This window comes from Salmo trutta, chromosome 14 (genome assembly GCF_901001165.1).
Source record: "Salmo trutta chromosome 14, fSalTru1.1, whole genome shotgun sequence".
In the NCBI taxonomy this organism is placed as follows: domain Eukaryota; kingdom Metazoa; phylum Chordata; class Actinopteri; order Salmoniformes; family Salmonidae; genus Salmo; species Salmo trutta.
The window spans coordinates 59,427,662-59,445,029 of record NC_042970.1 but is presented as its reverse complement, the minus strand read 5'-3'; the positions used below and the strand labels follow the sequence as shown (position 1 = coordinate 59,445,029).

The following is a 17,368-nucleotide window of genomic DNA, read 5'->3' as shown; positions in this document are numbered from 1 at the left end:
ACACACACAAACACACACATGCTTAGTCCTTCTCTCTTTATCCCTCTCTCATTGTGACTCACCTCTCTCTTTCTCCATCTCTCGCTCCCTCTCTCAGCATCTCTCTCTCTCTAGATCCCTCTTTCATTCTCCTCTCTTTCAGTCTCTCTTCTTCCACCTTTCTTTCTCCCAGCCTCTCCCTTTCTCTGTATCCCTCTCTCTGACTCATCATCTCTCTCTTTCTCAGAATCTCTCATTCTATCTTTTTTCCCCCATCCCTCTTTATTTGTCCATCCATCCATTTCTCTCTCTCTCTCTCTCTCTCTCTCTCTCTCTCTCTCTCTCTCTCTGTGTGTGTGTGTGTGTGTGTGTGTGTGTGTGTGTGTGTGTGACTGTCATTGTGCAGCTGGGTTTTGGGTATCCTGTAATTAAGCTCCATCCCCTACAGACACTTACATCTGGAGGAGGTGGTGGAGGTTGGATGGATGGAAACACAGGGGGAGGAGGGGTGGTGTCTGTGTGTGTGTGTGTGTGTGTGTGTGTGTGTGTGTGTGTGTGTGTGTGTGTGTGTGTGTGTGTGCGTGTGCGTGCGTGCGTGCGTGTGTGTGCATATGTGTGTGTCGGGAGTTTGGAAAGAGTGTGGTGATGTGAGCGGCTACTCTTGAAGGCACTTGGTAATTAGCAAGATCTGCAGGGGAAACTGGGTGCAGTGGTGTAGAAAATGGTCTAGGACCTTTTTTAGTACTGCTGGAATTCTTTCTCCTTCTTCGTGGGGGGCTGAGGGCTGAGGGGTGGGGGGTGAGGTGTGGGGGCTGAGGGGTGGGGGCTGAGGGGTGGGGGCTGAGGGCTGGGGGCTGAGGGGTGGGGGGTGAGGTGTGGGGGCTGAGGGGTGGGGACTGAGGGCTGGGGGCTGAGGGGTGGGGGCTGAGGACTGGGGGCTGAGGGGTGGGGGCTGAGGGGTGGGGGCTGAGGGGTGGGGGCTGAGGACTGGGGGCTGAGGGGTGGGGGCTGAGGGGTGGGGGCTGAGGGGTGGGGGCTGAGGGCTGGGGGCTGAGGGCTGAGGGGTGGGGGCTGAGGGCTGAGGGGTGGGGGCTGAGGGGTGGGGGCTGAGGGGTGGGGGCTGAGGGCTGAGGGGTGGGGGCTGAGGACTGGGGGCTGAGGGGTGAGGGGAGAAGTATGCAGTGTCATCTCAACCATCCCCAATAAGGTCATTCTATGTCTGTGGCAGCTTTTTCTTGTTCTTTCTCTCTCCCTCTCTGCCCCCCTCTGTCTCTCACTCTCTCACCCACTCTATTTCTTTCTCTCTCTCACTTTCTCTCTCTCCCCTAATCTATATTTTGTCTCTCTCTCTCTCTTTCTCTCCTGCCCCCCTCTCTCTCCCTCTCTCTCTATCCCCATCTCCTCTCTCTATTTCTCACTTTCTCTCATTGTCTTATTCCCTCTCTCTCTCTCTCTCTCTCTCTTTCCCACTCTCCAGGGTCACACTGCCCCCTGCTGCCCGTGCCCAGCAATAACAGGTACAAGAGGAGCTCCCCCCATGACGCCCAGGAGGTGGTCGCCTACCCCCTGCCCCAGACCTCCTCCTATATGGGCCACGCCTCCAGCTCGTCGGTCGCCATGGTGAGCGGCCTGCACCCCGCCAAGATGAACTGCACCCGCATCTTCAACCTCTTCTGCCTGTACGGGAATATTGAGAAGGTCAGTGTCAGCGACTGTTTTCACACGCGATTAAAGCTAGATTGGATTGCCTGGATTGCCCCTTTTTAAATGAGAGGGTTGAGGGCAGTCGAGTGACAGCTAGTGTGACTCGGGGGTGGATACAATCAAAGTTGCCATGGCAATCTTTATGCAGTAGCTTTGGTTACAGAAAAACTGCCAGCAACCTACCACTGTGAGGGGAGTGCCTACCAGTTTGATTCAATTGAACCCTGAACCGTAATATGTTTTGGATTGAGACTTATTCCGTTTGGTCTCTGTATTAACGTGGATTAAAAACAAAAGTGTGCTTAGTGATTAGTTGACCAATTGAATCATGTGTGTTGATACTGGAGTAGTACTGGCGTCGTCGAAGAGCAGCCATTAGTAGAGGAAATGCAAAACTGACCCAAGATCAGTGTCACCTAGTAGAATATCAGAAGGTCTGTATTGATTCACAGTGATGCCATTCGGTCTTATTTACGCCCCAGGTGAAGTTTATGAAGAGCGTCCCGGGCACCGCACTGGTAGAGATGGGAGATGAGTACGCTGTGGACCGATCCATCACACACCTCAACAGCATCAAGGTGTTCAGCAAGAGGCTCAACGTCTGGTGAGGAGGTTACATGTTTCACCTTTGACCCCGCCACCACCTGAACCCTACCTTGATGAGCGTGACATTCATCTTTCCTCGATTCCTCGCGTCATCTCTCCGTGCCTCCTTGTCAAAATATGTTGGAAGAACAGGTGTAAGGGAAGAACCTTGGATCTTCTCCTCAAATGCGTTTTGAGAAGGAGGCAAGAAGAGAGGATGCAAGGTCATTTTTTGAAAGAGACATTGTTTGAACACTTAGAACCTAATGGTCCCCTTGGTTTCATCTAGTTTTAGATCAATAATTACTTCTAGGAAGGAAGGAAAAGAGGATTTTAGAAGGATTTTAACAGGGCCTATACCATGATACTTAATAGCATGTTTTCGCTAAAGCAACAGAAACAAAAATGTATAGTTTGGCTTACATAACTTGTAACTCTTTATTTTGGCCTTACATAAAATAAAACTTTCCTTCAGTAAATGTTGTAATTTATGACCTAAATATAACACTCTTACATTTCGATAAAAAATGTCAACATTTACTTTAGAAATAGCTATTACCAACATCATTATCATCAGTCTGTTGCTTAGCAAGTTTGTGTTTTGGAATCTTCAAAAGCGACAGAGGAGGCGCACTTATTTGTCTCGACAGCATTGGCTGTTCAAAGCCTCTGTGTGGGTTGCTTTGCCCTATCAAATTGGCAGCCTCCATCTATCAGAATAATGAATTGCCTTAGCTGTTAGATCCAGTTCAGATGAGGCTTCGTTCAGCTCCGCTGGGCCTCAACCTCGCCGCAAGGAATTCAAATAGCGTTTCATTATGTTGGTGGACGGTCCACCACCAACTGACTGCATACCAATCTGAAGACATTGCTGCAACATGCGGGGCGTTGTTTGTAACATGCTATATGTTGTGAAAGAGATGGATTTCGTGGCATAAAATACATAGTTTTCCATAGCATGTTATAAACAATGCCCCAAATAGTATAGAATGTTACAATACAAACAATGCCAGAATAATTATAGCATGTTAAACAAACAGCGATAGTTATATCACAAGGCCTCTAAATGAGAGACTGCATAGCATTGAAAACCCTAAAGGGCATTTCATAAATCCCCTTCAACCCATTGGGTGTTAGCCTCTTGCAGCACCTAACCTCTTGTTCCCCTCGGCCCTTGAGAGCCAATTTGTTGTTAGAGGGTCAAGACATGTCTTCTTATCCCTATCTGTACCTTGGCCTCCGGAATATATAAACCCCATTTAAAATGCTTCCTTTTTGTTCACCCACTAAAGGAGAGCTGGAAACATAGAATTACACATAGATTTTCTATGGCTGGAAATCTATGAGCTGCGTTCTGATTCGTCTCCTTTACTCATCTTCTTATCTCTTCCCCATCCCTCCCTTCTCTTGTTTATCATTCCTGTTACACACTCTCTATCTATCTGTCTATCTATCTATTGCTCTATCCATTCCTCCCTCCAGTGTGTCCAAGCAGCACGCGGTCATCCCCAGTCAGGTGTTTGAGCTGGAGGACGGCAGCAGCAGCTACAAGGACTTCGCCATGACCCGGAACAACCGCTTCAGCAGCGTGGGCCAGGCGTCCAAGAACATCATCCAGCCGCCCGCCACTGTGCTGCACTTCTACAATGTCCCTCCCTGCATCACTGAGGACGAGCTGCAGAGGGTGGGTGTGGAGGGGAGGGGAGGGGAGGGGAGGGAGGGAGGGAGGGAGGGAGGGAGGGAAGGAAGGAAGGAAGGAAGGAAGGAAGGAAGGAAGGAAGGAAGGAAGGAAGGAAGGAAGGAAGGAAGGAAGGAAGGAAGGAAGGAAGGAAGGAAGGAAGGAAGGAAGGAAGGAAGGAAGGAAGGGGTGTTTAGGTTGGAATGGTGACTGATGTTTAGAGAGGCGGGAGGTTGGGTTAAAGGGAGGTAGAACCCTTTCTATAGTGGAATTAAAAGTTTGGATGACCCTGAGAATGGGTAATAGGAGACATCTGCCTATAGGGTAGAGAGGACACAAGCAAGTGGGGTGATTGTTCTTAACATTTTAATAAACAGGCATTCAAATGTTTGCAATATGTTTGCAATAAGTTATTTGGCATCAGACAGACAGTGGCCCTCCAAGACCAGGTTTGAATAACACTTGCCTGTAGTAGCCTATTTATTGTCCAGTGTTGAGATTCACATCATACCATCACCATCTAGTGGATTATTTATAGAAAACACTGAATGAAGCAATGTTGACGCAATAGCTGAATCCTTTCTGTTGTGTGCTTTTATGTTTAGTTATGTACAGAGCATGAGGTACCCGGTTTCATCAAGTTCAAAGTCTTCGATGCAAAACGTAAGTGCTCATTCCATTCATTGTGTTGGACTAAATGGACGTTATATAGCATACGTCAATTCAGTAGAGGTACTAGTCATAGACATTCAGCTGTTTTTCTAAATGTGTCAGCAACAGCTAGGCAAAAATAATTAATAAGGAATAAAATAAATAGATAAATTGTATTCTACTATGATTGATATGAATAGACCACTATGAATGCTTTTCTATAAATGTTCATAAATGCTTTCCAAATTATCATACATGTTGTAAATGCTTATAAATTGCAATGCGGATCAATGTTTACGAATGATGAAATACTTATTAAATGCGTATAACATATTGTTATTTACTATTAACAAGCACTTTCACATGTTATCTTTTCCAATCACTATCTTTTTTTCAATTTGTGCCGATGTTTTTCCCTCTCCCTTCTAGCCAGCTCCAAAACGATCTCGGGCTTATTCGAATTTGACAACAAGACACACGCTGTGGAGGTTCTAACAGTCCTCAACCACCACCAGATCAGAATACCAAGTAAGTACTGCGTCTTACTCCGGAGAGAATGCTTGCTTCGATGACGGAAAAGTAGAGCGAGAGATGATGAGAGAATGCCAGAAAGAGAATGGGTCACAAGGCTGGATTCAAACCTCTGCCAGCACCATATGTGTGCCAGAGACTACAGCCCTAGAAAACCCATGCCAACTCCTCTGTCTCTTTTTAAGTGACATCTTCGAGACATTTAACATGGTTCTGAATGCAACTATGCACCTAAAAAAAAAATATATATATATATAAGGTTGACGCCCACATGGAAATGTAATTAGCATAATACAAATGCAATTATTAAAAGGCTAGATACAAATAGCTAATCCTGGCGACCAATGTTCAAGCATGAATTTATTGAGGCAAGCAGCTCGGGGATGTTAAGGTGTTACCCAAGCATGGTCTATGTGTTTAGTGTAATTAATCAACTATCAGATGAAAGGCAAATCAAAGTCAATCAAATAATGACTCTGTAAAACGAGGAATGCATTTACTCCATTCAGCTAATATAATGTATTAGTCACGACATAATTGAGATTCAAACAATTACAGTGTACATAAAATACGTGATACATTACAGGGTAACTCAGAGTAAATGACAATCACCAATAGGCTAAGCCTTAGCGTGGTTACACACGTCTTCAGTTCAGAATCATCTGTTAACAGGAAAAACTGTGTGTGTCTGACGCACATAGGAGCTTGGTAGGAAGTTCTCAAAGTATGACACTTCTTAAGGCTTTACTAGTGAAAACGAAAGGTAGGAACAACACACCTAGATTCTTATCTAATCAACTCAATTTGAATGTTATGATGGACAACAGGAACGTGCCTAATAACCCGTCAACCCAATATACAATTTATTTCAATTTTATTTATCCTTTATTTAGCTAGGCAAGTCAGTTAAGAACACATTCTTATTTACAATGACGGCCTACCCCGGCCAAACCCTAACCCGGACGACGCCAATTGTGCGCCGCCCTATGGGACTCCCAATCACGGCCGGTTGTGATACAGCCTGGAATCAAACCAGGGTCTGTAGTGACGCCTCTAGCACTGAGATGCAGTGCCTTAGACCGCTGCGCCACTCGGGAGCCCAAGGACTCGTTCCTATACCGGGAGTCAAACCCGGGCCGCCTGGGTGAAAACCAGGAATCCTAACCGCTTGAATATACCGCCATCCATCCGGACAATGCCAAATAGAATCAACACGCCAGGCTAGCTGCTAGATGCCTCTTCATCACTGGCCTTCATCATTGTTCACATTTGTTCACTCTCTCTATTTTTCGACTACAATACAAGTTAAAGACATGTTTGTTTTATTCTTCCCTTGTGCTCCTCCCTTACACAGCAGGTATTCACCTTCACACTGGCCCGAGAAACGCAAACAAAAGCCAATAGACTTTGGGTCTTTTTTTCTTCTTTTTTTTTTTACTGTGAGGCAAAACAAAAATGGAGCCCCCCTCAAACAACTCCATCGGGTGCTTTCATTATTTGTTTTTGTGGCAGAGGAGGAAAATTGCAGGAGAAAGCTTTGTTTTCTCTAGTAATAATGGCTTTCATACAGAGAGCCTCACGCCACAGTCTCTTTGTGGGTGGCAGGCCTGAGGTCCCAGTTAGCTGAAAATAGTCAGAATACAGAACATAAGGAGTAACCCCTTGGGACAACACAACACACAAACACTCACTCCATCATTCGCTCACTCACACATAATATGTACATACATGTATACTGACTCTACACATATATCCTGTTGCCTATCACCTTACCCCTATACATATCTACCTCCGTCACACCAGTATCCCTGTACATGTAAATATTGTACTGGAACTGACTTTTTAAATATTTCCTGTATATAGTATGCTTATAGTATGCATTTCACTGTCCTTGTGCATGTGACATTAAAACTTGAGACATGATCCTGACTAGTAAATACCAGGCATTCAGTTGAAATGTTGATGCATAAAGAAACATGACATGTTATAATCATTATTAAAATACATTATAAAGGCTTGTGCATGCTTATAACAAGTAGTAAACGATTATACCTGCAGGCTACCTCCCCTGTGATCTAGGAAATCTATAGAGCAAACACACACACACACACACACACACACACACACACACACACACACACCCCACAAAGTAAATGTATAGAGTTAAACGTGTGTGCAAGTCATGTATTTTTTATCCTCTCCTCATCCCTTCTTTCTATTCTGTCTTTCCATCTGCAGATGGTTCCAACCCTTACACCCTCAAGCTTTGCTTCTCCACTTCCTCACACCTCTGAGACCTGGAAAACCAAGATGGCCGCCGCACTAGTTCGCCATCAACAAGGAGAGAAGCGGATAGGGGAGAAAGGAAGAGCGCCGAATGAAGGAGAGCGAAAGAAACAACGCGAGAGTGGAGAGTCAACACACTTTCTCGGACCTGAGAATGGAAAAGCGAGGTGTTAAAAACACTTAAGATCACCCCCCCCCCATATGAACTATTTTAATGAATTATTTTAGTTGTATTTTTTCCTTTGTTTACAAAAATGATTTGAAGGAGCTACGAGTGGTTGGGCTGACAGTTGTAACTGATAGAGGGAGAAGAAAGCCCAACTATGCATCCTGGCAGGGCTGCTTACTCTGCACCACAATTGATTTGACATTTCCTGTGCTGACTTGATGAGGGCCGAATTTGACTTTTGTCTTTTTGTTGCGTGACCTATTTTAGTGGTCAAAAGACAGTGGCCTACGGTACATTTTCATTTATAAGCTGATGTCAATGGCCAGTGGCCAGTTTTATAACTTTCAGAAGATTCCCAAAGGGCAGCTGGGATAAAAATTACAAATTGAAACCAATGGAGGACAAAACAATTTAGGCAGTGGAGGGCTGCTCTCAGCTAGAGGAAACACTGGTTCAAACTAGTGGAAATGCGTGTGCCTAACTCTGCAATATTAGAGATTACTCAGTGTTTGTAAATGAACAACCCGTTCACATTATATTGTACATATGTGTGTATAGCAGTTGAGTGGGCGTCCGGGCACTATGTTAATAAGAGCAGTTCCTTATGGAAAAAAACTACATTTCACATGTGAATTGTTCCAAGAAAAAACATTTCCATGTGATTTCATATCATATGATTTTCCACATGTGAAATCAGGTGTTTTTTTCTGTAAGGGGTGTTTTCTAACCTTTTTCTGTCGATGGTCCTCTTCTTTGGAGGGCCATTTGAATTAAAACTAAAATGAACACTTGGGACTGTCAGCTTACTATCTGATGGTCAGCAGCAACCCGCCATGTCTGTCCCTGGATCTAGGGTTGGAAAATACTCAGCCGTTACGAGACGTCTGTCTTCTCTCAAGACTACATTTTTCGAAGAAGACATCTCAAACTGTGTTTCAAGCGTTCCAAACACTGAAGGTCCATGCGGGTTGGATGTGTTTAGTGTTCCCAGTTATACTGTGTCTCCATGTTTGTACTTGGCACACCACCACCACGTCTGAAGAATTCACTGTGAGCATGTGCAGTCATTAAAACATTTGCCAGTCGATACACAACGATGTCATTTTATTCTCATTCCGATAGGTGCCTATCCAATTAACATTCTATAATATATTCAGTTCTGGTAACACTTTGCAATAAGGTTACCTTTAAGGGGTTATAATTTGTTTATTATTTCATTAAACATTTATAGAACGTTATATCGCTACTAAATTTCATTTGAACAATGAGAACAGTGAGACTTCTTGAGATTTCTGCAGCTTTGTCATGTTTCATGATACAGAGAGGGATATTCAGCAGTTTAGCAAGATCAAAGTTGGACTGGCAGTTCCTAACCTAGAATTTGGTGTCCTGACATCTAGGTCACAGGGTTATGGAAACCACTTTTACACTTTAGACCATTTGAAGTTATGTGGAAGCAATTAAGCAGGCAAATCATATTATGATTATGAGCAAAATGATTTGAGGATATAGTCGTTGTCGATTTTGGTCGCATCTTGGCATTCGGCTGGCCCCCACAGTGAAGAGGTTTGCAAAGCGTCTTGCTTGGAAAAGCAATTGCCAATCTATCAATATACAGTACATTCGGGAAAGTATTTACACCCCTTGACTTTTTACACATTTTGTTACATTACAGCCTTATTCTAAATCGTTTTTTCCCCTCATCAATCTACACACAATAGCCCATAATGACAAAGTAAAAACAGGTTTTTAGAAATGTTTGCAAAAGTATAAAATATAAAAAACGGAAATATCACATTAACATAAGTATTCAGACCCTTTACTCAGTACTTTGTTGAAACACCTTTGGCAGCGATTATAGCCTCAAGTTTTCTTGGGTATGACACTACAAGCTTTGCACACCTGTATTTGGGGAGTTTCTTCCATTTTTCTCTTCAGATCTATCAAGCTATGTCAGGTTGGATGGGGAGCATCGCTGCACAGCTATTTTCAGGTCTCTAGAAATGTTCGATCAGGTTCAAGTCCGGGCTCTGGCTGGGCCACTCAAGTGTTGTTTTGGCTGTGTGCTTAGGGTCGTTGTCCTGTTGGAAGGTGAACCTTTGCCCAAGTCTGATGTACTGAGCACTCTGGAGCAGGTTTTCATAAAGGTTGACTCTATACTTTGCTTTACTTTACTTTTCATATTTCCCTTGATCCTGACTAGTCTCCCAGTCCTTGCCGCTGAAAAACATTCCCACTGCATGATGCTGCCACCACCATGCTTCACCGTAGGGACGGTGCCAGGTTTCCTCCAGACGTGACACTTGGCATTCAGAACAAAGAGTTCAATCTTGCTTTCATCAGATCAGAGAATCATGTTTCTCATTGTCTTAGAATCCTTTAGGTGCCTTTTGGCAAACTCCAAGCAGGCTGTCATGTGCCTTTTACTGAGGAGTGGCTTCTGTCTGGCCACTCTACCATGAAGGTCTGATTGTTAGAGTGCTGCAGAGATGGTTGTCCTTTTGGAAGGTCCTCCCATCTCCACAGAGGAACTCTGGAGTTATGTCAGAGTGACCATCGGGTTCTTGGTCACCTCCCTGAACAAGGCCCTTCCCCAATTGCTCAGCTCTATGAAGAGTCTTGGTGGTTCCAAACTTCTTCCATGTAAGAATAATGGAGGCCACTGTGTTCTTGGGGACCTTCAATGCTGCAGAAGTTTTTTGGTACCCTTCCCCAAATCTGTGCCTTCGACACAATCCTGTGTTGGAGCTCTGCGGACAATTCCTTCGACCTCATGTCTTGGCTTTTGCTCTGACATGCACTGTCAACTGTGGGACCTTATATAGACAGGTGTGTGCCTTTCCAAATTATGTCCAATCAATTGAATTTACCACAGGTGGACTCCGATCAAGTTGTAAATAAGATGTTTCTGTTTTTTACAAGCTTGTAGCGTTATACCCAAGAAGACTCGAGGCTATAATCGCTGCCAAAGGTTCTTCAACAAAGTACTGAGTAAAGGGTCTGAATACTTATGTAAATGTGATATTTCAGGGGTGGGGGGGGGGGTATTTATACATTTGCAAAATGTTCTAAAAACCTGTTTTCACTTTGTCATTATGGGGTATTGTGTGTAGATTGATGAGGGAAAAATATATTTAATCGATTTTAGAATAAGGCTGTAACGTAACAAAATGTGGAAAAAGTTAAGGGGTCTGAATACTTCCCGAATGCACTGTAGCTCTGGGTTGCATTATCTAGAACAGTGTTTCCCAGACATTTCCTTGAGTACCCCCAGTTGTTCCATTTATTTGAGCTTTTCCTGTACCAGCACACCTGATTCAACTGGTCAACTAATCACGTTTTTAATTAGTTGAATCAGGGGTGCTAGTGCTGGACTAGATCCAATATGTGGAATAGCGGGGGGGTCCTTGAGCAGAGGTTTGTTAAGCACTGATGCTGGTACTTTGGGAGAGGTTTGTGAAAAAAATATCTGGAGACCATCTCTGTATCTCTGCTCTATATTCAACTGTAACCACGGCAGCCCATGGTAGTGTCTCCTGCCCGGCTGCCCCTCTGGTCTTGGGGTCTTGAGAAGATGTGTGTGGGGTAAACAGAGCTGTGTCCCAAAAAGACCAAACCCACTCAGCATGTCTGTGTGCTTCAGTGAAGCATGAAAAGCAACCGTCTGGCCTCCCTTAATTCCCTCTTCTCTTTCTTCACACTTCCCTGGCTGTAGCAATCCATCTTTTTCTCACCAGGGTCATATTCACTTGGCACAAACGGAAGAAAACAGACTGAAATCCGTTCCAACACATTTAGCTATATTTTGCACTAATGTATACGACCCAGCTGTGAGAGCCTGAGATTGGATGATCTGGCGCTAAATTAACCTCAACCTGCTATTGTCGTCGACGGCAATAGGCCTTTGTACATTTCTAAAATTACAAAGGCCTAGTGCCAAAAATGCGCTTGTTTTTTTACACCTGCCCTGGCACTGGGAATCTTAAGGAAATCAGCAGCAGTCACGGGGTGCAGGTCGATTTACATATGGGACGAGTGTCAGACAATGTTTGTTTACAGTGCAGCAACATAGTACAGCAACATGCCTCGTCATCGGTGTTTCCATTACTGCGCTGGCTTTTGAGTTATAACCTGGGTTCCCCCCGCGGCAGTGAGAGAATAGCCTAGCTAGCCTATAGTGTTAGTAGCCAAAACGGGCTACTAATGTGACGTGACTTTGTAGGCTATGCCTGAACCCTTTGAGATGTAAAAATGTACTCAATATACTGATAGAGAGAATATGAGAAGTGAGAACAATTCCTCTTGAGCCATCAGAGAGGGGGAGAGAGAGCGAAGGAGAGTATGGCCTTCAGTCACCCATGTCATAGAAAGACTCCGCTGTAAAACTCTGTGGTCTAGTTTTGCCAGAGTTGATTTTCTCCCTCAAGACCACACTGGAGTATCAAAAACTCACTACACACAAACAGACGAAGAAAACCATCAACTCTCTTTTTCTTTGTTACCTGTGGCACCTTACTCGTAATATACAATCACAATGAGTTCCCGAAACCATCAGGTTATTATATCAGAAAACATGTTTCTTGGAAGCGTTTTGGTAATATTAATTGTTGATGGTGGGTGTGTAACCCTTAAAGGGGCATTTCACTCAAAATAAAAAATACATACTGTTCCAGTCACATGTTTGGACACATCTACTCATTCAAGGGTTTTTCTTTATTTTTTACTATTTTCTACATTATAACTATGAAATAACACATATGGAATCATGTAGTAACCAAAGATAAGATATTTTAGATTCTTCAAAGTAGCCACCCTTTGCATTGATGACAGCTTTGCACACTCTTGGCATTCTCTCAACCAGCTTCACCTGGAATGATTTCCAACAGAGTTCCCACATATGCTGAGCACTTGTTGGCTGCTTTTCCTTTACTCTGTGGTCCAACTCATCCCAAACCATCTCAATTGGGTTGAGGTCGGGTGATTGTCGAGGCCAGGTCATCTGATGCAGCATTCCATCACTCTCATTGGTCAAATAGCCCTTACACAGCCTGGAGGTGTGTTTTGGGTTCTTGTCCTGTTGAAAAACAAATAATAGTCCCACTAAGCGCCAACCAGATTGGATGGCGTATCGCTGCAGAATGCTGTGGTAGCCATGCTGGTTAAGTGTACCTTGAATTAGAAATAAATCACTGACAGTGTCGCTAGCAAAGCACCCCCACACCATCACACCTCCTCCTCCATGCTTCACAGTTGGAACCACACATGCGGAGATCGTCCGTTCACCTACCCTGTGTCTCACAAACACACAGCGGTTGGAACCAAAAATGTCACATTTGGACTCATCAGACCAAAGGACAGATTTCCACCGGTCTAATGTCCATTGATCGTGTTTCTTGGCCCAGGTCTCTTCTTCTTATTGGTGTCATTTAGTAGCGGTTTCTTTGCAGCAATTCGACCATGAAGGTCTAATTCACGCAGTTTCCTCTGAAAAGTTTATGCTGCAATTTCTGAAGCTGGCAACTCTAATGAACTTAGCCTCTGCAGCAGAGGTAACTCTGAGTCTTCCTTTCCTGTGGCTGTCCTCATGAGAGCCTGTTTCGTCATAGCGCTTGATGGTTTTTGCGACTGCACTTGAAACTTTCAAAGTTCTTGAAATGTTCCGGATTGACTGACCTTCATGTCTTAAAGTAATGATGGACTGTCGTTTCTCTTTGCTTATTTGAACTGTTCTTGCCATAGTATGGACTTGGTCTTTTACCAAATAGGGCTATGTTCTGTATATCACCCCTACCTTGTCTCAACACAACTGACAGGCTCAAACACATTAAGAAGGAAATACATTTCACAAATGATCTTTTAACATGGCACATCTGTTAATTGAAATGCATTCCAACCTCATGAAGCTGGTTGAGAGAATGCCAAGAGTGTGCAAAGCTGTCATCAAGGCAAAGGGTGGCTACTTTGAAGAATCTCAAATCTAAAATGTATTTTGATTTGTTTAACACTTTTTTTGGGTTACTACATGATTCCTAATGTGTTATTTCATAGTTTCGATGTCTTCACTATTATTCTATAATGTAGGAAATAGTGAAAAACCCTTGAATGAGTTGGTGTGTCCAAACTTTTGACTGGTACTGTATATTTTTCATTAGTCCACTTTTGATACAGTCCAACATATCATTGTTATAGTTTTTAAGATATTACTTTCAGCCTACAGGGCACAGTTTTCTAAAACATTTAATCCATATCAAAATGATCCTGTGTTTTCTAAATCCTGATCCCCCATTAAAATTCTGTTCCCCCAACATTTTGGACACATAAATAAAATATTTTCACTTGTCATGAGATTTTATAACATGATCTTTGTTGCAGCAGATTATGTAGTATATTAGAGTTGTGGTTGAACTATTGCTTAAAATTGCACCAAAAAACAAGGAGCGACCAAATCTGAAGGGGGAGCAGAATATAACCCAACACAGGATCCTTTTGACCTGGTTTAAATGTGTGTTTTTTTTAAACTGGGCTCAAAAATCAAGCAAGAGCAAAAAAGTCTTATGATGATTCCTTTTTCCATCATCAATAGACTTTTCCAGGAAGTAAACACAGGCCTGAGATTAATATAGCTATGAGGCTTGTATGTGTAAAATAATTTTATTTTGAGACCATACTACTGGTGGACTGACAAGAAATATAGGGGAAAAAATGTTTGAATAAAATGTCAAATTAATAATCTCTTACTGTATATTGTAGCGACTTTGGAGGGTACCAATGACTGGGACTCGAACACTGATGCAGTGACTGCCAAGCCAACAACTTACGCCAAGAGGTCAAAACCTGAAAGAGGTCGAGAGGTGTGTTAAGGTCGCTACATTACCCCCATTCTTTCAGGAGTGTGTCTTCATACGCTTTTCTATATCAAGTTCCTCACGTGTACATGCCTCTCCGATAGCCTCATGGGCAACATTGCAGGGAAACTCAGGTCGATGGCGTGAAAGGCAAACACCCTATGCATCGCACTGTTTGGGTTAACCCACTTGGTGGGGATTGTAACTTGGCTCATATAGCGAGGATCGCTACGATATCTAGAATATATAAAGACATTCTCATCTTAAACATGGATTCTTCTTAGTTTACACCCTATTGGCTTCTGCTACAGTAGTTTTTGTCAGCACTTTGAACAGTCATCTTCATCTTCACTGGCCGGAGGTAAAAACTCACCTGGTTTGTATCTAGTCTACCCTCTAGGCTTTCTTTAGATTATTCTACTCAGGGTCTCCCGAGTGGTGCAGCGGTCTAAGGCACTGCATCGCAATGCTTGAGGCGTCACTAGAGATCTGGGTTCGATCCTGGGCTGTGCTGCAGCCAGCTGTGACAGGGAGACCCATGAGGCGATGCACAATTGGCCCAGCGTCGTCCGGGTTAGGGGAGGGTTTGGCCGGCTGGGATGTCCTTGTCCCATCGCACTCTAGCGACTCTTGTGGTGGGCCATGCACATGGTCACCAGTTGTTCGGTGTTTCCTCTGACACATTGGTGCAGCTGGTTTCCGGGTTAAGCGGGCAGTGTCAAGAAACAGTTCGGCTTGGCAGGGTATTGTTTCGGGGGACGCATGGCTCTTGACCTTTGCCTCTCCCGAGTCCGAACGGGAGTTGCGGCGATGTAACTACCAATTGGATATCACAAAAAGGGGTAAAAACTCAGGGTTGTGGTCAAACAGAAGACAATGGACTGAAACAGGCAGGGAATAGTTGATGAGCATTTCCCTGATGTCTTTAATCATTGAGTCCCTCCCCCGCTTCAGGCAGTGGAGCAAGGACATTAATACTTTGGCTAAAACATACTCCTCTGACACACTTCAGCCCACCCCAGGATAACTCATACCTGTCTTGGGATCAGAGTGTAATCAGGCCATATCTCGACCCCGCCAAAATGGTGGCATGCAGATTCGAAGCAGTCTTCTATGTCTTGCCAATGCCCCTGTAAATAAATAAACGTGTCTTCACTGCAAGGGAGAACGACTGCCCCTTCTCATTGAAGCCACGGAAGTTTAAGGCACACCGCGGTACTGCAGGCATTGTTTGCAGAACACAAGATCCCCCATTATAGTGAAAGGAAAACGTGTTATATTCGTGGTCAGTCTTCGTGTAAATAATGTTTTTTTTAAGACAGTCATGGTACAATAGTTACCAATATTTGCTGCTAATACACCAGATGTATGTCCTTGAACCGATTATTTAAAAATCACACAATAAGTTTTATATAGTTTCTAATAGCAGCCTGCAGTACCCTGGTCAGCCTCCTACTTGAGTTACTCAATGACAGGGAGCAACACTGAGCTACCCAGCAACGTCACTTCTTGGAGTAGTTCAAACTACGCATGTTATCTTAACTTAATTTGGCTTCAGTGCGCAATTGACTTTTCACATAGGAATGAATGTTGTCACGCGATCGATGTCTTTGTCCATTCATATATACAGTCATTGCTTCACTATGATGCTATTTGAATGTTTTAGGGCCGGTTTCTCAGGCACAGATTAAGCCTAGCCCAAAACTAAGAAGAATTGTCAAATGTGATACTCCATTGTAATAGCTATTTAGTCCAGGACTAAGCTTAATCAGTGTCTGGGAAACCACCCCATAATGTATAATATATGCCATATAGCCACACTTTACCCAATTCAATGTACAGTGAGTGCATACATTTTTTGTGTATGTGTCCCCAGTGGGAATCGAAACCACTAACCTGGCATTGATAGTGCCATGTGCCCACCAACTGAGCCACACAGGATCTTGGACACATTGTCCTTAGTTGAAGTCCTTAGTCTTAGGACCAGTGTGGCCTTCTTCAAACCCCTGACCCCTTAAGTCTGTGACCGTCCATATAAATAGCCCCTGATACAAAGCCGTAAAGACGTCCTCCAGCCATTTTTGAACTTTTTCTGTTGAAAAGCAATATACCAAGTATCAATACAGTAAAGTACACATACTAAAGACAAAAAAAAAAGTTTTGAGCGAAATAGTATTTTTTATAGACAACTGCAAACATCAAGGAAAAGGAGACTGGAATGTCACTTTAAGGAAGGAATATCTGCTGGCCGGAGCATTAGGCTAATAGCCTTGTCCCAGATCTGTTTGTGCTATTTTTTATTTTATTTTTTATTTAACCTTTATTTTAATAGGCAAGTCAGCTAAGAAAAAATTCTTATTTACAATGATGGCCTACCCCGCCAAACCCTAACCCGGACGACGCTGGGCCAATTGTGCGCCGCCTTAAGGGACTCCAAATCACGGCCGGTTGTGATACAGCCTGGAATCGAACCAGGGTCTTTAATGACGTCTCACTACAGGGTCTGTAGTGACGCCTGTAGTGACCGTATGGTAGCAAACTACCATAATAATGTAAATAGTTGAATTAGGGTGCACAAAAAAAAAAAAAAAAAAAAAATGATTTTATTGAATTCATGATCTAATCCAGCCCTGAAGTTTTGACTGCTGACTTTTTTTTAAAGGGATATTGGTGCAAAACATGATAATGACCACAGGAGTTGGCTCTACAGCACAAACAGATCTGGGACCAGGGGCCGTATGTACAGTATCAAGCAAATTGTGTTTATATCGGATCAGCTCTCCAAATCAAATCAAATGTTATTAGTCACATGCTCCAAATACAACAGGTGTAGACCTTACAGTGAAATGCTTACTTACGGGTCCCTAACCAACAATGCAGTTTAAAAAAAAATACGGATAACAATAAGAAATAGAAGTAACAAGTAATTAAAGAGCAGCA

The 17,368-nt window shown here is 43.4% G+C and overlaps 1 protein-coding gene across 1 annotated transcript in view; it reads left to right on the top strand.

Moving 5' to 3' along the window:
• Positions 1–8,677, top strand: part of LOC115208484 (heterogeneous nuclear ribonucleoprotein L-like) — a 61,499-nt gene extending 52,822 nt beyond the window's left edge. Inside the window, exons 8-13 of the mRNA XM_029776569.1 lie at positions 1,457–1,677; positions 2,166–2,287; positions 3,751–3,952; positions 4,552–4,609; positions 5,027–5,125; positions 7,367–8,677. Coding sequence (XP_029632429.1) covers positions 1,457–1,677; positions 2,166–2,287; positions 3,751–3,952; positions 4,552–4,609; positions 5,027–5,125; positions 7,367–7,422 — 758 coding nt within the window. The 3' untranslated portion in view covers positions 7,423–8,677. The remainder of the gene's footprint in view (positions 1–1,456; positions 1,678–2,165; positions 2,288–3,750; positions 3,953–4,551; positions 4,610–5,026; positions 5,126–7,366) is intronic.
• The last annotated feature ends 8,691 nt before the right edge of the window (positions 8,678–17,368 follow it).